The following is a 23,636-nucleotide window of genomic DNA, read 5'->3' as shown; positions in this document are numbered from 1 at the left end:
CATGCTCCATGTCCTGGTTATAAACAAACCCCCCCCCCCCCCCCCCTCTACAGAGATCCAGACATTTTCCAGTTTTATTGGCATGAAATCTGCAGGAAAAGTGTGGTGAGGAAATGGCCTTACCAAATCCTGATTGGGTCCCTGGGGAGAAACACCTAAGGAAGAGAACCTACTGTGGAAAACAGCAAGTGGGAGTAAGGCAGTGCTGCAACCAGGACATGGGAATAAAAGGGATTTCCTGTGAAGAATTCTCATGAAGGAAGATGCAAGATGAGTAAGCCAAAAGATTAAATGGCAAACAATGAAAATTGCCTGTGAAGAACCAATCTGGTATTCTACCAAGCAGGTGGAGGTTGAGTGATAATACAGCTTTTGAAAACCATGAACCAACAGATGACAATTTGGGAGCCACCTCCCTTTCTGCTCAGGAAATCCTGACCGAAAGAGAAATGAACTGAGGTGCAGAGCTCAAATCTTTCCTCAGACAAGGCACCCAGGAGGTAATTCAGCAGGATCTCTGGCAGCATCCCTAGACACTGTCCCACAGAAGAAACAGAGCCCTTTAGAAGCACTCAGAACAAGGATGCACATTCCCCCTAAGCCCATATCCTTGGAGACATAATGAAAATTGAATTATTAACACTGCTGGCATGAGAAAATCCCGTATCAAAGTTCAGCAATAGAGTCCACATCCCTCAGGATGTAGATCAAATGCTCTTGGGAAATCCTGAGAATAATGCAAGTCTTTCCTCCCCTTCTGCTTCCTGGGAATCATCAAATGGAGCAGAAAAGGGGATGGATCCATGGGGATGGATTCTCCTCCACCCTGGGTGCAGGAGAAAGGATAAAGCCATTTCTCCTCTTCACTGAAGATGATCCTCAGTTATTACATAAAAGGGGAATTCAGGCACTCTGAAACTGAAAACACTCGAGTCTTCCTTAGGAAAAGCTTCAAACTCTCCCTCAAATTCCTAGACTTGCACCACTACTGCATAAATAAAGCTCCCAAGAAGTTCTGTCTCGTTTTTCAACATAGAAATGTTTTACCTTTAAGTAACTAGAAAATACCTAGAGGGATCAGATACAATCCTTCATTTTACTGGACTAGTGGAAGAGTACTTGAGTGCAGTGATGGAATTAGGTTGGGTCATGTTAATCCCAGACTCCAAACATTGGGATTTAAACCCAATACTCCTCCAGCAAATACTGTGCTCCATTCACAGTCAAGAGAATGACCTGAACCATCCTCTGGCCTCAGCAGCTCCTGCTCACCTCAGGAACTGCACACATTATTCAACTACAATTTAACCATCATGACAGGCAAAATATCCCTCAGATGAAGGGATTTATGTTCTCTTAACAAAATGCAGAAATTAACTGGACCTTAATGCATATTGCTAAAATGGGAATCATCTGGTCTGGGAGAAGATGAGTCACTTTCAGGTGCTCTTCTTAGGGCAGGAGGGAGAGCTGCACTTCTCCCTGCTTCCACACAGCCTGCTGCCATCCACAGTGCTGTCACCCTGCCTAGTCCTCCAGGGATTTTGCTGATTTTGAAAGAAAAAGGGACATGCATAGAAAAAAAAAAATAATAAACATATATATTTATTTATAAAAAATCCACACCAAAAAAAAGCAGATAAAAACCACACACCTACAAAATGTAATTAATAAAGAAATCCCACAAAAATCCTCAAGCCTAAAAGAAAAAACCCCTTCAAATTAAAAAAATCAAACCTACCCCAAACCCACCACACTCCAAGGCAGACAGAGATGACTCTGCATCTTAACCACCTTCATGGCTGTGCTAAGGAGTACATAAGCAGCCTCTGGGGAGTAAATAGCAACTTTCTATTTACAAGAGAAGAAACTGCAGAATAATCTGTTTTCCAAAAAAACAAGAGATGAAAATAAAGGTATCTCCCTAAGGCTCAGCTGCCAGGGCATCAGGTACCTGACTGATAAGTGAAAATGTTCTGCTAAAATACATCAAAGATAAGCTGCCACAGCCATTTCTACTTCCTCGGGGGAAAAATATCTTCGCACACTTTGAGTTCCACAGGCTGGAAGAAAGGTGATTTAAGGAAGTTGTCCCTGGAAGACACAGAAGGAGATACTGGATCAGTAATTTTAAATTAGAGGAAAGGAAAGCAGTCAACAGACTGCAGGCAGGTTAAGGGCAGTTTGAACTCAGAGTTTTCTGTAAATCTGACTGAGGTAGATATTCAGACTTACTTCCAGCCAAGATGCCATTTCAGACTGGAGGCAACAGCTTCCCTAGCAAAAGAAACACTTGAAGAATCCAGCAAAGCCTCAACAACATAGACTAAGTAAATCTGTGCTGTAGCATATTCCATCTCAAAATGCAGAATTTTTCATGGTCATTAAGCAAACCCCTTGCCCCTGAAATAGCCACCAAAGTGCAAAAAACTGCAAGAAAAACTCCACTTAAATTTCAAACTTTTTTAATGTCTTAAAAAGGTCACAAGATTTCTTTCAATCTTATTAATAAATTTTATTTGGACAAGTAGAGAACAACTTGTATCACAACAGCTTTTAAACAACATGATTAAAGACTGCAGCACTCCAAAGAGGCTCACAGATATGTACAGTATATGAAGAAAAAAGTTGCACCTTCAGAGCTGATCATGATCAAGTTAAAAATACCTGACTTAAAGTACATGTGCTAATAAATTTCCTTTAGGTCATGACCAGCATGAAAATAATTAGGACACAGGTACTCAGCAAAGTTTTCTGTTAATGAGTACAGCAATATGCTGCATTTAAGGATTAAAATCAGATTCTAGTTTAGTGTTAGCACTGAGCCCTTAAGAGAAATCCAAATTTCTACTTTTTCCCATTTACAAACATCAAAGCTATTCCCACTTAAGGGTGTGCCCAGCTGCACACAAATCAAGTCCTTGACTGATAAAAACTTTAGCTCTAATACTGGAGGTCTCAAGTCCCTGTACAAACTTGCCTCTCTGGCCATCCTGCCTATCAGCTGCTACAGAAAATACTCACTAAGTTAACTCCTCAGGAGAAACAATGCAGGTCTCTGGAAATCATCACATCCTTTCTACAATGAAAATGTTCTGCCAATTCAAGTTTCATTTGTTCAGGAAGACAGAAGATTTAAGGCTCCGGTGGCAAAAATAATCCTCTGAGCAGTGTTTTCTAAAGTCAAGCTGACACATGTATGTTTACTTTGCCTTGACTTAAAATCCCTGGTTATCAGGTTTAGATAACATCCACCTGTTAAATCTGGCAAGAAATCCCTCCTTCCAAAGAGGTTGCTCTAAATCAACCATTTTAGAAGCATTTGAGAATAGCTTAATTTTTTTTTTTTTAATTATAGCCACATTCAGAACTTAGTAAGTTGATGAAGCAGTGCTCATGGCATCATCCGCAATTTTGGTACTGGCAGGGTGGATGCTTGCAAAATACTTAACATCACTGTCACCATCCATTTGAAGAGCCATAATTGTTTGTTCTACAGCTTCTTGGTGGGAGTTGGCAGAATTCAGGAAATACTCTGTAAGAGAAAATGCACAAAACTTATAGTAAGAAAGGAAAGCAGATACTTCAATGCCAACCTCAGCATACTCCTTGAGATATAAAATTTCAGAGGACAGTGCACTCTTACAGTCAAATTGGAATATTGGAGCAGGCACACAAGACACCTTCCAAATACATCTATGAATTAATTAACCTTTTAAAAAAATCATTCCATGTTTCAGAGCACAGTTGTTCTAATGATGCTGTTCAAGTACAGGATTTCTATAGCCCTTCAGTACAAAATGGTGAAAAACTGCATAGCCAAAGAGGAAGGAAAAGCCTGGAAGCAACTCCAGATGACAGTGCTTATTTGTGACAGAGGAAAGATCCATTAACCCATAGTCTTGCCACTCCATTTCCATACCAGTCTTGCCAAGAAATTATCAAATGATAGAGCTAAGATAACATGAAATACAAGTGGAAGAAGTTCCAACATTCAACAGTTTTGATGAACTACAGAACACAAGGTGCATAAAAGCAGTGTAGCTACAAATGGCTCACAGATTAGATGGTATCTGAGGTTTAAAAACTCCTGAATTGATTTTTTCAATCTGCCTTTCCAAATCTATCCACCCTGCCTAACCACACAGAACATCTCTGAGGCAGTGACTACCTGTGCCATAAGCTTACATAGTGGCAATGCAGAATGGAGGTGCATCATCCACATTGGGGGCACAAAAACACCAATGCCACATGAGAGCAGGAAGAACAGTGACATCCTTGGCACAGTTAACAGAGGATAAATCACTGCCCATCAGCTGATCCATCCAACTGTCTCCATATGCTTCCTCAGAGTCAGCATGCACAAGGCAGCTCCCAACAGCCCAGTGCTCACTGAGTTGGCATCCTTGGCACTGGGATATTTTGCACTTTTCTACAGCAGTCCTCAAGCCACTGCATGGTGTTGAGAGTGGGAGTGACCAGAAGAAGATGAAGTATTCCAAGTGTGGCACTATGCTGTTTTACAAAATAGCCTGATATTTCTAATGCTGCCTTCCTTTACAGTGCTTTGGACTCCGAGCACTGCTGACTCCCCTGGCACCTGTGATGCACCAGGGATGCTTTTCTGAGCAAAGTCTGCAGTTCGAGAGCTGCATGTCTTATTTCCCTGAAGAGAATCCAGAGAAGCTTTCTTCCCACTGCTGCCATAAAATGTAAAGCCCAAACAACAGCTTCTCCCCCACTGACAAAAAAATGCTGGTTTGTATTTTTACTTTTTTTTTTCTTATTCTTATTATACAGAACATCAACTGTTTTTCTTTTTTTTTTTTACTGGATAAAGGGCACTGTTCAACAGCTTCACAGTTGCTAGTTGCTCACTTGTGCTTTCTGACAACACCTCTATGAAGTAGCTCACTCATGGAAAATGACACCAAAAGAACAGGCTGGCTGAGCAAGAACTCATTTCCTCAGCACTACACAACAGCAGGCTGGACCCCACAACAGGGTCATGGCTTTATGTCAGCCAGGGTAACATCTCACACCAAAGAGATGGTAAAAAGCAACAGCAGCCCACATCTGATGTTGTTTCTTCTTTCCCAGCTGAATTTAGGAAAACTGAGGGACAAAAACCCCCATACAGTCAGCCTATTGTACCTCCTTCTGCCACTAACCTTTCTCTAAAAGGGTTTGCTTCAATGTTTTTGCGAGCAGGACTCGAACATTTGGAACCTTGTCAGATGCCAAGTGTAGTAAGTGTGGCAAGAGATGCACAGCAAACTGGTCCATGGGCAGGCAGTCATCTTCACTGATAGTCTGGCAGGAACACAGAGGCCATTTCATTAAATTTCAGCACAGGGAGGATGAAATCTCAACACAAAATCAGAGCTAACAGATCTTATTACCTTCATCGCACCTATACGGTTGATAGTGTCCACAAAGTTTTAGCATACACTTTCTAGCACAAACTTTTACAGCACTTTCTAACAGAAACCCAGACACAATGAAGCAAACTAGAGTTGAGAAAATTCAGGCTCAGTTAGAAGCCATCTTTATTTTGTGTGAAATCTGGAACTCCCCTTTCCCCTTTTTTATTTTTTTAAAATCACTGTATACCACTTGAAAAACAGGAGAGAAAAGCAGAAGACCTTTACAATCCTTCTCAGTTAATTTAGTCTTTGCTTAAACTAGATATACTATATTGAGACAAAAATGGTTCATCTCAATAAACAGCTCTTATACCAAAACATGTTTCTCTGAACAAGGTAAAAGCTCACATTTTTCCAAATACTTCAAAGAACTGTCCACCTGGGCAGCAGCCATGGTGGTTCCCAGTCTGCATCTCTGCTACAGCCTCCAAATTTGACCATTTCTTTGGGATCCCAGCTAGTTTCAACTCCTGTTTGTTTTGCTGAGAATGCATTGGTTTTGACTAAGCTGCACAAGCTGGCTGAAGAGGTACAAGCTGCACCTACTGTTTGATTTCTAAAGATTTATTGTACAAATCTCACTTCATGCTGAGCAACAAAGCACCTTCCTAACTCTGATTATTTTGCTAGACTTTGCTAGACATCAGATTTGATGACCTAGTGCCAATATGCTGAGCTAAAGATGCATTCAAGCTCCTCTATGGAGAAACAGAGAAAAAAAACCAGCCATGAAACTATTCCCTTGGAAACAAAGTTTTCAAATATTCACCAATATAGTGTCAGTGGACAGCTGGAGAGTTCCGATCCCTTTAATTCTGATCACCACCACCCCCAAACAAAAACAAAAGCAAACAAACAACAAACCAACCTCCCCAAAACCCCAGAATAAAAATTAAGACATTTCACCTGGCAAATAAAGACAAAAGTCTGCCGACCAGACCATTTGTGGCATCTACAGAACTTTTCAACAAGTTCATTCATGAGGTCTATCACAAACGTTGGTGTTGAAGCCATGTACAGCTTTTTTACCATTTCACTAACCTTGAAGAAATGAGAACAATAACAAAAGTAAATACAAAAATTACTCCTGACCACCACCACGCAGAAGTCTGACATCATAAATTTATTTAGACTGCTTTACCAGCTTGTAGGAAATCCAGCGGACAGAGGACACTTTGTCTGCACAGAGGCTGAAAGCAATAGGCCTCAGGTAGTCATAGATGTCCCTGGCACTGTACAGGTCCAGAAGCAAAATCAGCTGCCTACAGGATGGAATAAGAACCAAAGAGTACATCACAGTAAGAAAAAAAGCAGCTTAACTCAGTACCATCATTTATACAACAATACTTACCAAATTATTTATCACTTATTTATAATTATAACTTATCAAATTACTTACTATCAAATATGCAATGTGGCCATAATGAAGTTACTGGGAAGCAAAATCTTCTATTTTTCAATGTCATCAGCTTGACTGTGGGTCACTTGCAAATATTAAACTGCCACTTATTCACAATAAAGACAATACAGCTACCGGGAACAAGGGGGACATGCAGAGGAGGAGAAGGACCATCTACTAACCAGAAATGAAATTAAGAATATCACTGCAAAACATCTATTATCTGATTTTCTTATTTTTAAATATCCACAATAATAAAAATAAAAATTCAGAAAGCCACATACTCAGCCAGCTCAGCACGAAAACGCCAGTTCCTGCTGTTATCAGTCACCAGGAATTCCTGAAGCTGATAAAGATACTCTCGTCTTTTGTCAACATGAAGAAGCTGTAACAGTAAATACAAACTTACATAAAGAACTACAGGCTACAATCAGCAGACAGAACAAGAGCTTTAAATGCAACTAATGAAACACTCTTTTTTAGCAATAGTGTTGCTTTCCTGGGTTAAACCCTGTAATGCTTAAGGCTGTAAAATCATACAGGCCACTACTGAAAGGAAAATGTGATGAGTCTCTCCTTTTACTCTGAGAAAGGAGGCATAAACAGAAAAGATAGTTTTAGAATTTGTGTCTCTCAGCTCCAGAAATGAGGCATTTACAGAGAAACTTCTACAAAAATTTGACAAGTAACTTGTGTAGGCAGATCAGACCCCTCAAAAAACCAGAAAGAAACCTCAACCCATTCACATACTGAATAAACATGAACAAAGTTCTTCAGAGAAAAAGAAGTAGAAACAACACCGATCTCCTGCAACATATATTCCAGTATTCAACAGAGTTCTTCAGAGATTCCCACAGAGTTACATGGGTATTATGCTAAAAAGCAGGTGCGTACAAAGAAATGAAGCAAAATCTGTCACTGCACTTGACCAGAGCTGAACACAGACATACCTTCAGGAAGTCATGCAAGTGCTTAAGCACACCTATCCTCACTTCATCTAGGTCCTTCAAAAAGCCATTGAAGACAGGAACTAGATCTCCAGCTGTAAGCTGGTCTCCAAGGATGACAGCAAGTTCATGTATAGAAAATGCCAGTGTCCTCCGAACCTTCCACTGCAACATAAATAAATCCATGTTATTGATCCAAAGGGCTCCAGACAAACCTAAGGGTTTGTTTTTCAAGCTGGACTCCCAGCAAATTCCACTACTTACAAATATCTTTACAGCATCTCATGTTACAACTGAAAATTACACTGGAAATTTAAAATTTAAAAAGAAAAAGGAAAATGGAAGAGGAGACAAAATGACAAGGTATCATTTCTTTTACCAGAATATCAAGGAACTATTCAAATGCAAGTCAAAGTATTTTAAACTTCCAGGTGCCAGGAAGCAAAATAGTATTCCTGACATCAATGCTCTTGCCCACATTAATTTTTGCTTTAAATTCTTTTGCATAAATTAGTTTCATGCTACCACTCTCATGCTCTGTTTTTAATATTAAATGAGTAAGATATATATATCCCACAATATTTCAACTGGGATATTTTAGCTTCCATAATAGGTTAAGTTTCTTCCACACTTAGTGCTCAGCAGCCCAAGGACCAGTGGAGCTTTCAGACACCCTAAATTGAGGGCAAATTGTTTAATTTGAGTAAATATTTCAAGTAAGTATTTTAAAAATAAAATAGTGTTTATTCTTTAGCCAGCACTTTCCAATTAGCATGGGCAGTGTTTCTTTGCCCTGGTTTGGTGATCCAATCTTATTTCAGATTAAGACTGATGATAAATTCTGAACACTTCTGAATGCAGGATAATTTGTTTTTACTTATGTCTTAAATTTATTAGCTGGTTGTTTTTAATGGCTGTAAAGGAGCCTGGAAAACATGAGCAATAGCCATGTATAAAATTACTCACTATTTATCACTGAGAACTGCTGCTCTGACAGAGCAAGCAGCAAGTTCATGAGAGGTGAAACAGTATGAGAATATTTAAAAAAATAAAAAGAGCATCTCCAAAAAAGGAAACAAAGGAGGTCTGGGAAACAACTGTAAACTGACAGCAAAATTCAAAAGGCTCCTTACCACCTGACAACAAGGAAAATGCTGCTATTTCCAGGATTTGTTTTTAAAGCAGCAGTGCTGCTGCGTGGTGATAGTGATGTTATTCCTGTATGACTAATGGGATGTGGCACCAAGGCCTGGTGTGAGGCTGAGTCACTGAGCTCCAGACATGCCTGAAGGGGCATGTCTGCTCAAAACAGCAGCACAGCCCAAATTCTCAAACCTAGGAGACTCTCAGACACTGCCATAAGATCTCAAGCACACACAGAAATCAGAAACCTCTCATTTTCCTACTGGAGATCCATCTCCCACTCAAACCAGCCCGTTTCTTTACTACCTGAGCACCACACACCCCCTGCTTCCCCTGAAACAACCACTGCACCTTCACTCCTTATAGGATGGGATGGAAGGCTCTGTGTAAAAGGCACAGCAGCCCAATAGCCAGTAAACAAGAGAAACCACTAGAGAGGTTCCAATTAGTCTTTGTCACATCACAGAATTTCAGACTGTTCACCGCTCCAGCTCACCTGCATGTCAGATGCCAGAGTCTCGTAGGTATCTTTCAAACAGTGCCAGTTCTGCCTGCCCAGGGTCAGTGCCACGCCGGGCAGGCTGTAGGCGCAGTGCTTGGCAATCTCGGTGTCGACTGTTTGTGCGCGGGATGGATCCGTCATGGATAAATACTGATCCAGCAAGGCTTGAGGTACAACATCCTGCAGCAAGACAAAAGCACAGCATCCACACTATTTCCACTTACTCCTCATAAGGCTCACTGTAATTCCAGGGCGTTCTTTTTTCCACACTTTTTTTTCGCCCACAACTATAGAATGTTATTTAATTACAGTGTCTTAATAACAGCACAATGATTTGCTAAGTTCCACCAAAAGGTCCCAAAGAAACAATAACGTGACTTGGGGCAATTTGAAAATATATACAGACCAACATAAGAGAGGAGCAAGTGGGCCAAGTGTTCTTAGGGAATCCAGGAAATGGAAAGACTGCAATCTACCTTTCTGCAAACATTCAGGCTCAAGTGTTGTGCAAGTTGGCCATTTTGCACCATCCATAAAGACAGGTAGAACAGCAAATGATGAGACTTGCTCAAAAAAGCCTTTCCTAATTCTCCCAAAATCTTGAGACAGTGAAGAGAAGAAAACTAAGTTAAAATGCCTTGGGGAGGCAGGGAAGGGGAGGGACCAGAGTACAGTGTATTCAATATTGCTTCTAAACTCCCTGAACAGTCAAGAGGGAGGAAGAGGCTTCTCCAGAGACAAAGAGATCTCTGGTGAAGACCAATCCTTCTGTCCACTGAGGAATTAACGTGTCTGAACCAAAATTCTGTGAAAACTTCTTTGTGCTGACATCACTACTGCCTTTGCTTCAGCTGTGTCAGGGACTGTCTCTATTAAGGGGTGCACAAGAGCATTTTCCTAACACAGCTGCTGAATAGCTCCACTGACAAGAACAAGCAAGGGACCGAGATTCCCACTCAAGGAAATCACACTGATGCACAGTGGCAATGAAAAACTGGACTATGCAACAGCAAATATTTGATTCCTTTTGGAAAAAATACCAGAGGCAGTTCCAGCTTAACGAAACACTTTCAAAACTGTTCTGCAAAAAGGGGTGGGGGTGGTTTCTCTCAAAACATGCAATTAAAAAACATCCTGTTTCCTCAATAACCTAATTCCCAGTACTGTTTCCATAGAAAACTACACTAAATGAAACAGAGCCTGAAGATCTATGACAATTGTTATCTCATGTAAAAAAAATGTTATTATCTCTCAGGCATAAATGTAACAGAAGCAACTGCTAAATGAAGCCATTAGCACCGGAAACAAGGACTATTTTAAAACTACTTAATTAAGAGATTTAATAGAAACTGGATCATGTCAGAAATGACTGAATGAAAAAGGAGATAAAGGAAATCCCCATATACATTTAAAAAACTTCATTTATCTGCAACATATAAGAAAACCAGAAATCACTGTCATTTACCTGTACTTTGGATTTTCTTTCTTCTTCAGGGCTGAAACTACTATTGGTACTCAAATCTGAATCATTATGAATATAGTGAAGTGTAGAATCCATACTCTGTGAAAAAAAGAAAATAAAAGGTCTCAAAAAACACACTTTAAGATTAAACACGAAAGACATACCAACATCAAGAAGTGCTTTCCTTGCCTCAGAATCTATTTCTTAGATTAAAGGAATGTATATTTTAATATCAAACACAATTTTGCTGCAGCCCAAAATCAAAAGGTCCACAAGATAAAGCTGCTTTCAATTTCAAACAGAAGCTCCTCTTACTCTGCTCCACTTTGGTTCTTATGGAATGAAAATCACAGGACAGGAGTACCTCTGAGACTGCATTAAGGAAAATATAACCAACATATGGGTCCCATTGCTTCTCCCCTGAATGGAAAATGAGAAAACACCTGTAGCTGATTTTGCTGGACTTGCTGCTTTGGATTTGTACAAGAAAAAAGTCAAAATAAAGCCAACCTCACAATGAAGAGTAGAACCTCATGAGACTCATGCTGTCGCACCCTTCCTGGGGGTGATTATTCTATAATCTTCTCTGGATAAGCTTCATCTTATAAAATTGAGTCCTATTTGGCCTTAGTTGCTGACAAGATTCATCACCTCTCCCAGCAGTCCTATTAAAATAATTTTCAGCAATCACTTTAGCACCCTGGCTACACATCTGGGCCTTGAGGATAAGGGCTGAGATGCTGTTTGAGAACAATGGCAGAGGAGTGATGGGCTGCAATGAACAGTGCTCCTGGGGGCGTGCAGCACTGACCTTTGGTTACAAGAGCAGCTCCCCAAATACAATGGGCTTCACATAACAAACCATGAATTTTAAGCAATATGTGATGATTATCTGAAAAGCAGATCAGGCTGCTGTGTGGTGGAACAGGACAAAGGCATTTCTGCTAGATTTGAGCCAAAGTATCTATCTATTCACACATGCTGCAGGGTGAGCTCCTAGGGTCAACACAAGCAACAAGAACATGCCTACTTCCACCAGCTGTTCAGATCATTTTGTCAATGAGAATTTTCCAGCAAACTACAAACTTCTTAAAAAAAAAGCCTCCAGGATACAATCTGTCTTCATTGGTTTGACTTCAAACAGTTGCTTTTTCCTTCTCCATGAGCTGCTTTCATCTAAGCTATGGTCTGTAATTTTAGCTGCTGAGGTATAATTACAGGTGATAAAGAACAGTAAGAGCTGTGAGGCAATTGCATATCTCTGGCACAGCAGTCCATGTCACCTGTCAGGCTTAGGAAGCAGTAGCAAGAAGAGCCAAGGAAAAAAAGAGCCAAGGCAAGAACAGATTTGCAAGCAAACTCCATAACTAAACGTTATGAGCAGCACACAGCTCCAACTATAAAACCTCCGGAGGCTCTGAAAACTATCTCTGCAGGATTTTTAGTTTGCCAGTCAATTCCTCCTTCACTCTTTTTCAGCCTTTTGTTTGTTTGGGGATTTTTTCCCCCTGAAATTTGCCAGTCACCAGCTTTGTTATCTTGCAAATCAAGGAATTATGAGGCAGCCAGTACACCCTAGCCACAGTGGTTCCTATGAGTTGCCAGTTTGCACGGAACCAGAGGTTAGTCATCTATTCTGTTACAATAAAAATCAAACGACTCCATCTCACATTCCCTGCTACCTCAGTTACAAAAGCTTAAAAAAAAAATCATACTTTATGGACTGAACTAAGTCAAACAACTGAATATAACAGAGGGTGCCACAAATGGGAACGTTTTTATCTAGCCACTTTTAAAGCCAAATATGCATTCCAGAGAGGAAGAGCTCCAGTAGAGAAGAACAACGGCCATCAGCCAGTATTTAGGTTATGCAGTATCTCTACCCCTGAAACTGAAACTCCATCTGTACATCTTCCATGCACACACCAAACTGAGCATTGCAGAGAGCCAGGACATGAAAATTCAACAGAGTTTAGCCTGAAAGTTTCTTGTTTACCAAATGCAAAATCTTTATCACGGCCTTACAGATCTCTAAGGTTAGTGTAACTCCCTTGGCTGTGTATCAAGAGCTCCAGGGTTGTGCTCCCAAGATCTCTGCTCTGTGTCAAGGGTTGCACACCTGGACAGGTGGTGCTGGTGTTTCCTGATGTGGCAGCTGGTCCAAACAAAGAAGAGGCCAGTGTCAGGGGTCCATCTCCTCCAGGCATCTGTCCTATTCTTAGAGAGAGCCAGACAGGAGTGGGAAGGTTTTAGCCCAGTTTTTAAAGTTTTAACCCCTCTAACCTCCAAATAAAAACAGACTCCAATACCCATCCCCTTATCAAACCTTACAGAGAACATACAACCTAAAGAAAACAAAAACAGTGCCTCTTAAGAAAAATTAAACAGCTACTCTCAACAAACAAGCTTCATCATGTCCCAGAATCCTACTGGTCCATTCTATTACACCATTTATTTTCATTTGAATAGCAAATCTCTCTTTAATATGCAGCAATAACTCCTTCGTGAACCAATACAGCTGCCAAAGGACAAGCACACTGTGGTTTTCCTTAGTGGTCTATGCGCAGAACTGTGCAGGCTGCATTCAAAAACAAAATGCTAGAGAATTTGATTTCTCTCAAGTGTCCAGTACCCTACTGACACACTGCTATGCTGAGACTTAAAAAACCCAAGAAAAGACAAGAAGAAAAAAAATCACCACAACAACAAAACTCCCACTAAACTAAAAACCCAAAGAACCACCTGTGAAAATCAGAGATCTCTTCACTGCTAGGGGCAGCAGGCTACCTGCTCAACACAGCTTGACTGTCAGAATTCTAGGTCACCTCTACAGTATTTGCTCACTTGTAAAATGAGGACTTGACTCAGTGCCAAGTAACAAACAAAAAAACTGACAGATTAAGAGCATCCTTTTAAAGCATGAAACTGAAGCATGTAAAATCAATATATAACAGGTATGTGACTGGCTCTTAAATTTTCTGTCAGCACTACACTCCGTATACAAAAACATAAACATAAAATGCAGGACAGGTCCCTCTGAATAAACACCACCCTCACCACCCCCAAGATGCTTAAGAATGGAAGACAAATGTACACTGTCATTTTAGGTTAGCATTAGAAAGAAGAGATCCTATAATAAAAAAAGCATATTGAGCCTGACATAAAGGAACTGGGGGCAGGCTAGTGTTTTTGAAACAAGCCACGTTTGTAGAGTTAAATTAGGATTCTGTATAATCAGCAGTATCCAAGTAAATGTCACATTCCTGAACTCCTCATATGTTTTTAGTCTTGATGGTAGTCCAACAGCTTAGAGAAAAAGTTAACTAAATGTCATCAAGAAACACTGCTCTAATTAAAGAAGAATAAAAATGTTTGCACTGAACTGATATTAACTTTTAGACATTTCAAAGATGTTTGTTAAAATTTCATCTGGAAGACATAATTTCAGTAGCATGACTCAACAAATCACTTGCTCTGGTTTTATGGAGCCTATTTTGGAACCACTGATTTCTGCAACAGCAGCAGCACTTAATATCACCTGAGCTTGTGGCATTATAGGAAGTGAATGTAGTGGGTTTGGCCTGACACAGCAAAGAACAGAAAAGAGTATCACATGCCAGAACTACAGCCCACAGGGAATAGGGAGGGGGGCTGAAGAAGTAAGTGCAAAAACAAAAATCAAGATGTTATGATTACTAAAATAACTTTCAGCAGCCCAGACAACATCTCAGTTGCAGGTCCAGAACTTCTCTGAGCCTGACCAGTAAACCTTAGTAAATCAATTCAACAGGGAGCAAAGGGAACAAAGTATCTCCTTTTCCAGGTTCAGGGAGAGGCACTGGAAAAGAAGATTCACTCATTATCACCAAGGGCTGTTTTAAGCATTAATAAAATTTGGTATTAAAACATCTTCAAATTTAACAGTCACAACAGAGATTTTAACAGAAACAGTTTCAAGAATTTACATGGACAAGCACAGAAATGGCAAAAACAAAGGCACCCAACACAACTCATTTTACTTTAGAAGCTACTAGCACTTCAATACCATCCAACAAAAGGGAACACCACACCAGACAAAAGTAGAAAGCAATTGGTTGCAATCCCCACGTGAATGCAAATTACAGCTCTGTTACTGGAGCCCTGGAAATCCTAATGGGAAAAAAGTAAAAGTACAAAACTCTTTCTTACCTCAACAGTGTCACCAATTAAAGGCACAATATCACCCAGTATAGGTTTAAAACTTTGCTGGTCATTGATGGTTAGCTCAGTCTGTGAATTTGTTCCCTTGCCAATACTGGCCATTGTCTCTTCTTGAGGATCCAAACTGGATGCTCTGAGTGCAGCAGACAACACCTCCACTTGTGCTGCAGTATGTGAAAGATAAATACATGAGAGACTAAACTGCAATAAAACTTCTAGCAAGACCACAGATCAACTTTTAGACAGTGACTAATTAACTGAAAGATGGCAGGAAAGACCACAGGAAAGGTAGCAACTCAAGATCATTAGCTGTTGGTGAATCCCAAACTAGGGACCAGTTAAGTGCTAGATTAATGCCTCACTCTTTTCCTGGGGTACTCAACCAACCCACAGTTCAGTGAAATGTGTTTCTAAAGCTAAAATAAATAAACAAGCCCCATAACCCAAGAGGAATAAGGAGACTGCTGTTATGGCAGGATCGGTTCTTTAACAATTTTAGTAAATATTAATGGTGCAAATTTTTTTTTGGGGGGTAGAACAGCCCATGAATACTAACTTAAGAGACTGGGCCATTTGTGGGAGGTGGGCCTAAGAGAAAGAGGGACAAAGTAATTCAAATAAAGACTGAAAACAGATTTAGGAATTCACAGAGGCTTTCAGTACTGAGAGGTTGCTTTTCCCTCTATATATGTTCATTAAACTCTTACATTCTAAAAGCAACTCTAAAGCAAGATTTATATAGAAAGATGCCAGACCCGATACTTCAGCATCCTTGGATCCTCCCAAATAAGAAGGTTGTACTGTCTGATGTTCTCTCACTGATCTAAAGAAGGCATTAGCACTTCATACTCTGCTATCCACTCTTTTGGAAAAGATCCAGCAGTTCTGAGGCTGCTCTGGTTTCCATCCCTCTGTTCACTGCCAATTAGAAAAAGCTCTGTTGAGCAATGCTCCTTGGATATAGCCTGACCTGAGATGAGGCATCAGAGGCAATCTCAGCTGCAAGTGACACAGAATTCAACGCAGATTAATCTACTCTGCCACTCTCCTCCTCCACTTCTTTCCAAGAAGGCAAGGAGGAATAATCTCCTCACTTATTAAATTTACCCAGCCATCCAAAGGTCTGTTCCTCATAGAGTTCATCTTTTCCAAGGTTTCTTAAATGTTCACTGTGAAATTACATGGCAAATCATATGCTTGTTTTTAATCCCATATTGCCATACTAAACTACAGAATTCTGAATTCCACCCTCTGGCTTTTTGAACATGGTTGTTAACAAGAACTAAACAAAGAAAGTTGGACTTATTTGTAGACAGAAGAAATGGATATGAAATGCAACTGTTACAAGAAACAAAAATTGTTAACTCAGCAAAATCTTAGATCAGAAGCCTTAGCAAAATCTAGCAAAAACTGGAAAATACTGTGATTTCACTAGTTTGTCAGTAGAGTCTGATGAACAGGAATAAAGACAATTCTTTACAATATGCAATGCTAATTCTCTGTGTCCAATTTCTGATAAAATAACCCAAAGATATTCTTGCTGTATTACTTCATTTCTCAACAAGAAACAGAAAAAACCCCACGCAGTTAAAAACTTAAAAGTATAACCAACATTATACTAATACTTCCACTATAAAACATGTGAAACACAGTTTAAATATATAGAATATATATTATAATTTACATCCAAATATATAAAGAATTCGACAATTTTTAAGATTATTAAGAGACTACTACAACCTTACTCTTCAAGTATTACTTCACCAATAATAAACTTGTGTACTTTAAGACCCTTTAACACTATCTGAGAATAAAAAAAATCAAGGTTAATAAATTTCTCCAAAACCTAAATGTTAAATAAATAACCCTCAAAACCAGCAAAATAGGTGGCTATGCTAGGGCAAGAAATGCCTGGCTTATTTCCCAAATTTTCATTTAGAGAAGTCAAACAAGAAAATGAAAAATAATTATATTCTGCTGCACATTAAGGAGATTATATTCTGCTGCACTTTTCTTGAAGACCTCTTTCATGAAGGACAACTTCATGAAAAGCGTGCATTCCTCTCACCTTCACTTAAAAGTCCAGAAAGCTTACCCTGACATGCACTGCTTCAACACTGTTTATGTATTTTCTGAAAAATCCACACAGAACTTCAAAGACTACTTCTAGTAACAAAAGTATCTACAGCAGTAATTGTGAATTTTCCAAGACCCATTCCCCACCCATGCCCGGCTGTCAGCCTGCAGGCCTGGACTTGCTTAGGGGCTTAACAGGATGGAGACAACACCTATCCTGATTTTCTCTGCCTGCCCTAGAAGAAATATAACAAAAATGTGCATTTTCTCAGCTTCTTGTCAATTCTACAATCTCAAGATGTGGTAATGAAGGACAAGAGAAGCCAAACTCCTAAGGATTTCACTGACTGCAAGTGCCTTCTTTCTTCTTTCAGTCCTTATTTGTGACTTCAGTGCTGCCATTCACTGAAAGGTGAACGACCTGAAGTCCATAAACATCTTAAGATGCTAGCTAAAAGAAGAGTCAAGCACTGCTGCTGCTCCTCATCGCTCATGAAGACATTTCCTACTGACATGAGACAGGGCATGGCTTCCAGAAAATAATTTGAAATTGAAGTAAAGGATAAGGCTCTCCTTTCATGAATGACAGACAAATGCTTCAAAAAGGGAATCTGCTGGCCAACCAGCTTTCACAACTACCATCATTAAAAACTGGAGCGTAAAGGTCAGTTTTGCATACAGTACAGAACTCTGGTAACTTCGTTGACTCAGATAAAGTCAATGTTCACTGGATCTTAGACCATTAACTCTTTCTTCAATTTTTGCTTCAGGTGAGATGTATTTTTAAACAAGTAAATATTTAGTCTTGGCTACTGTACCAGGATCCTAAAATAACTGGTACAATCTGTAAATTCTAAATCACTTTTTTCTGGTCTTACTGAATTTCCTGGTTTTCAGGAGTTTCTGTCCTATCAATAAACATTATTGTTGTTTTCTGTTTCTTCTGATGTTTCACTAGAAGACACTGATATTACATTTATATTTTTTCTTTTTCCTTCCTTTCTTTTTTTCTAAAGGAGCTGCCTTCATTACTCTCACTTCTTACCCCGAGGCAAAAGCTATGGGCTGCAATAATGGGTACAGAGATGAAGTAACTGAAACGTAAGAACAGAGAGTTTCTTCTCCACTTACTCCTCACCTGTTTCATTAACAACATATTTCAGACTTTTATTGCAGGCAGTGCCAGTAACCTAACTCATAAACATAGTTCTTCTAAGGGAATGGGATCAGTAGACCCCACATTTGGACTGGTTTGGTCCCTGTTAGGTCTCATTTTTGGCAAAGCAGCTTGTAACTGGCTTAAGCCACAGTTAGTCTCAGTAGCCTGCAAGTCAGGCTTCCTCTGTTCCCCCCAAATAATATTAAGGAAAGCTGATGTTGCATGATTTAGCCCTTTCTATGCAAAACATAAGATAAAGCCAGTTGAAGAAAGTGTCAGTGGAAAGAAAAATAAAGAAGCAAAGACATCTGAAGAAAGAAAAGCAATCTCTGAAGGATGTGAAGACAGCAGCAGCCTCAAGGATCTGGAAAAATGTGACCTGAAAGAAGACCCTGTGAAAATTTTTTAAAAGCTAGCGTACTTCACAGGAACGTGCGGGCTCCCATCTCCCAGTTTGAGACCTTCCAGATGTCTGGCCAGTGGATTGGAAAGGTCTTGTTAACATTACTGGGATCACAACAGCAGTGCTTAACTTTGCACAGCCCATGTAGCTCTGCTAGCCAGCAGTTTGCCTGTGAGAAGACAGGCTGTCTTTATCTCGGTTGCTGACTGCTCAACCACCTATTTCTCACTTAGATTTATCACTTTGGCAATAAGATAGCTCTGGAAGGAAAGCCCCAAAGTAAAGAGTGAGATTCAGGTGAAGCAGTTCATCCTTTTGTGAGAATGAGAATCAGGGAAAAAAATATTCTATGATGGTTACTGATTTCTGTTATTCTTTTTTTTTCTGGAGATCTTATCAGTCTCCATGCCTTGAAGCAAAATCTAAGGCTCAAAATAGAAACTGCTCTACTGAGGTGCACTGCAGGAAACCCCAAACAAACCAATACCACCACCACCCTCAAAAAAAAAAAAAAAAAGTAAAAAAAAAGAAAAAAAAAAAAGAAAAACCAACACAAAACACATAACCAAAACCACTTAACCATGACCAGTGTGTATGTAAACAGTAACCCCTTAGTGTCTAGCATCCAAGACATCTGGAAGATGGGGATATGCACTGAACATGCCATACTCTAAACTGCACAACCTGGGGATGACTTTCCTTTGACTCTTCCCATTGGCAGGGCACACTCAGGTAAAAACTGAGTTATTCTTTCTCAATACTTCAGCTATAATGATGCAAGCAGATGAGGGGAGAAGCAACTCACAAAACACAGAAGGGTGAAGTGAGACATGTGAAGTAGAGGAATGCCAAACCCAGTAAGAAAGAAAAATGAAAATAAACAAAGGAAATAGGAGGGGGAATACATGTGGAGGGGAGGGGACAGGGGTACAAAGGTAGAGTAGCTGCTAGGGATGAACATGTAGTAGAAAACAGAGGGTGGGGTGGAAGGAAGGAAGGAAGGAACAACAACAACAAAAACCCCCAACAAAAACATATTTTTCTGACTCAGAAAGAATCATTGCTGCCTGAACTTGAGCACCAAATCCCCACATCTGCCTCAGCTGTCAGGGACTGGCTGAAACCAACTAGGAAAATATAAATCATCAACGTCCTCTGACTGAACAGTGAAGAACCTTATTACCATCACTAGATATTCTGCACAGTCAAATAATAAAAATTCAGTAGGATCTTAAACTTCAAAAAACCCTGTGCCATTATGGTTCCACACAACAGGAATTAATTTTCTTCTCTTCCTCATAAATTTATAAAATGTTAAAAAAAAAACCAAACCAAAAAACCAAACAATGAAAAACCCATGTTAAGAGAAGGCTGCTGAATTTGCAGTCAAGCATGGAGAGGCAAGGTACAGCCAGAGACAAGGTCATCTGAACAACTTAATCTTATTGACACATGCAAAACATCATACACCGCAGTCTCATTCCCAAACCACACTTCATCACTTCATCTTGTCACGCCTTCAGGATGCTTGGCCAATTTGCTATAGAAGGCAGAAGATGTGTACCCATGGAAGCTCTCCAGTATGGCAGGCCTCCACTTACCCACCACAGAGAACACAGCATCTTCCACTCCCATCCCTTGGCTGGGAATGCAGCAATAAAGACAGGAGCACAGCATGGAAGCAGGAGTCCAGGACTTAGGTGACAGCAAGCCAATGAAGAAAATAAGTGCAAGAAAAAGATCACAGGGATTTAAAAAGAAATTAAAAGAGGAAGAAAACCCTCCTAGCTTGCTCAGTCACTGCTGTCAAAGCAAAGCCTACCCACACTACAAGACTCAAACACATAATGGTCAGCTTTGCAGAGAGGGGAAGCACAGGCAGGGAAAAACCCTATGGACCATTTGGGACCAGGGCTCTTTGGCATAAATTTGTAAGACATGTATGCTGGAAACAAAATTATCTGCAAAATTAGGTAGTTTCCTAAAATTTCTATGAAAACAAGATAAGCTTTTGACTGAATATTTGTACCATCAGTTTGCAACAACAGTTTCAGATTATATTGCTGTGAGCAAAGAGTCAGGGCTCTGATCTTCTTGATTACTCCCAGAGCAAGCCTACCTTCTGTTACAATTTAGGAAATGTAAGATTCAAAACACAGGCATTAAATCAGTTACTCTGAGACTAAAGTCTGGGTATCTAGCACTTCTATTTGTGCCAGTGTTTGAGACAAGCATGCAAAATTAATACTACTTGCACTTTGTGCAAAATTAAATTTGCAGCGTTACTAAATTGAAACAGGCATGTTGTTAAATTCCAGCTTCTCAAGTATTTAGACCAAATAACAAGAGTACAGGCAAGAGGAAGAAGAGTAGAAGATTTAGGAGGAGTGTATGGGGCTTCACTGCACAGCCTTCACCAAGTCCGAGTGGGGAAACCCATGGTACTGACAACCTAGTAAGATTTTCCTTCTGCTGAAATGTGCAAATGTTGCTCAACTACTCCACAGAAAACCTCCTGACACCTCAAGAGAACTACAAACAAAAAGAATTTCAAAAACCTGCTCTGAAACAAGAACACACATGATAAACTCGTAACACAGGACAATTCTGGATGTACAACTACATGTTTACATGAACCACTGTAATTTATGTGTTAACATATGTTCTCTAACTACAGACAGAACAGTTTTACAAAATAAACCTTAACAGCAACACGAGCTTCTGCAGTTGGCTTCAGAGATGGGTTATATGAAGACTGAAGTCATTAGCAAGGGTGAAATTTTTTTCTTACCTCTTTTCCTTAGTTCCCAAAGCACTCCTAAAACTAAGTTTTATCTGCTGACTTTACAAGTGATTAAATAAAAGTACAAAATAGATTTAAGAAAAGTTATTAGCATATCAAGCTACTAACAATAAAAGTAAGTTGAAAGCAGTATCAGTTTATTCTAAAATGTTTCTCCCCAACTTGTCCCTTTTTTTCATCCTATTTTTTCTGGTATAGAGGCATGCTTTCCCCCTAGAGATTCTTAATTTCCAAAATAACATGGCTTCTTCCTTCGTGGTACCTCCAGACTTTCTGACTGTGACACTTAAGCCTGATGTGCCTTAGAATTTATTCAGCATATGAATACCAAGAAAAAACTATTTCCAGTAAGTAGGTGTAGGAGAGCCAAGTCCTTTTAGCTCAGGAGGTGTCTCTGAAGTGCTGCTCCACCACCTCATCACGCTTATGAAACCCTTCTCCATTCCTCAAGAGCTTTTAAAATCGAGAATGTGTGTTCACTTCAAGAACTCAGCTTGGATCAATTATCAGCCTGATCCAACAAACTTGTCGCATTACAGCTGTCAACATGTGATTGCAATAACAAAGCCCTTGCAGAAAAAAAGACTATTTCATCCAAAATCAATCGGATAATGTGCATAAAGAAAACTATTATTCACAGTGATAATTAAAAAAACCCACCCTCTTAATCTGCCTTATTTTCCATGTACGCTAATTAGAAATAAACTTATCAACAGCTTATGCCTTTGAACCATCTATTTGATTATCATGTCAAAACAGGCAGTCAGAACTTTATACTGCTAACTGCACATGCATTCAGTTTATAAATGGAATTTCACTCCTTTCAAACATCTTGACACAAATGCAAATTCCCTTTTAGTTAACTATTAATTTTCCTCAATCTCTTTGAGGACCAGGAGAAAATAGTACTTCTGACTTTAAAAACAACTAAGAAATTAAAGCCCAAACTGCTGAAGCAACACATGCGTATCTCCAAACACAAAAAATGCTTCAGTATCTTTACCATACCTTTGACATCTGGATCGTCTATATGGGGTTCCAAATTTTCTATCATTTCTTCTAATTCCTTCCTTGTTGCCATAGGAATGCTTGGAGACACTGGCATAGTGAGTTCCTGAATTTCTCTATCGAGTTTTATATCAGAAGTCTGCTGAAGCTCAAAGTCAATATCTATTTCAGGAAGTGGAGTCCTCCAGAAATGGAAAGAGTTGTATAATTCCTGCTCTGAAAGAGAGGTTTCCTGTGAATTCAGCCCAGCCTCCTGCAGACCTGTTGTACAGCAATGAGAACTTTGCTTGTTCTCATCTGCCATTTTCCCACAAGATTCTGAAGGCAAAGTGCAATGGAAGGATGATTCAGTCTGGAAATCACTTTCCCTCTTGGAGTTATTTGACATTGTAATTTGATCTTCCATGACATTTTCAAGTTTCGTTGCAAAATCATCACTATCATCACTATGTGAAGACAGATCCTCTGTCCAGTTGTGCTCTTCATCTGTTGTGACATTTTCTGCGATCCTGACTTGTCCACTGTTGAGTGGCAAAGAAAATGGACATTAAAAAAACAAAATAGACTTCTTATGCTCTTGAACATTCACACCCGTGCTGTCAATTTGTTATGTGTCAAAGCAAATTTACTTACACCATAACAAAACAGAAATCATAGAATCATAGACAGGTCAAGGTTGGAAGGGATCTAGAAGCCACCTGGGCCAACCTCCTTGCTCAAGCAGGGACAACCAGAACAGTTGCCCAGGACTTGTGTCCAGACAGGTTTTGAATATTTCAGAGGATGGATACTCCACAGCCTTCACAGACAACCTCTGCCAGACCTTAGTCATCCTCACAGTAAAAAAAAAAGTAGGTTTTGATGTTCAGAGGGGACCTCCTGTGTTTGGGGTTGTGGCCATTGACTCTGGTCCTGCCACTGGGCATCACTGGAAAGAGTCCAACTTCATCCTCTTTTCACTCTCCCTTCAGGTATTTATGAACATTGGCAAGACCCCCCACAGTGAGCCTTTGATTCTCCAGTCTGAAGTCCCAGCTCTCTTAGACTCTCCTGACAGGAGAGATGTTACAGTCTGTCATTCTGTGGCCCTTCACTGCACTCTCTCCAG

At 39.8% G+C, this 23,636-nt stretch overlaps 1 protein-coding gene across 3 annotated transcripts in view; it reads right to left on the bottom strand.

Annotated features, from left to right (window-relative positions):
- Positions 1-1,028: 1,028 nt before the first annotated feature.
- Positions 1,029-23,636, bottom strand: part of PPP4R1 (protein phosphatase 4 regulatory subunit 1) — a 66,373-nt gene continuing 43,765 nt past the window's right edge. For 2 of the 3 annotated variants that reach the window (XM_062488101.1, XM_062488081.1), the window contains 10 exons: positions 22,529-23,049; positions 15,068-15,243; positions 10,883-10,978; positions 9,412-9,597; positions 7,776-7,937; positions 7,110-7,210; positions 6,568-6,688; positions 6,333-6,467; positions 5,172-5,313; positions 1,029-3,535 (listed from right to left, as the gene is read on the bottom strand). In XM_062488101.1, coding sequence (XP_062344085.1) covers positions 3,372-3,535; positions 5,172-5,313; positions 6,333-6,467; positions 6,568-6,688; positions 7,110-7,210; positions 7,776-7,937; positions 9,412-9,597; positions 10,883-10,978; positions 15,068-15,243; positions 22,529-23,049 — 1,804 coding nt within the window. In that variant the 3' untranslated portion in view covers positions 1,029-3,371. The remainder of the gene's footprint in view (positions 3,536-5,171; positions 5,314-6,332; positions 6,468-6,567; positions 6,689-7,109; positions 7,211-7,775; positions 7,938-9,411; positions 9,598-10,882; positions 10,979-15,067; positions 15,244-22,528; positions 23,050-23,636) is intronic. The other variant, XM_062488091.1, reaches the window with a different exon arrangement.

Source organism: Cinclus cinclus, chromosome 1 (assembly GCF_963662255.1).
Source record: "Cinclus cinclus chromosome 1, bCinCin1.1, whole genome shotgun sequence".
Taxonomy (NCBI): Eukaryota; Metazoa; Chordata; class Aves; order Passeriformes; family Cinclidae; genus Cinclus; species Cinclus cinclus.
This window is presented reverse-complemented; position numbering and strand designations above follow the sequence as displayed.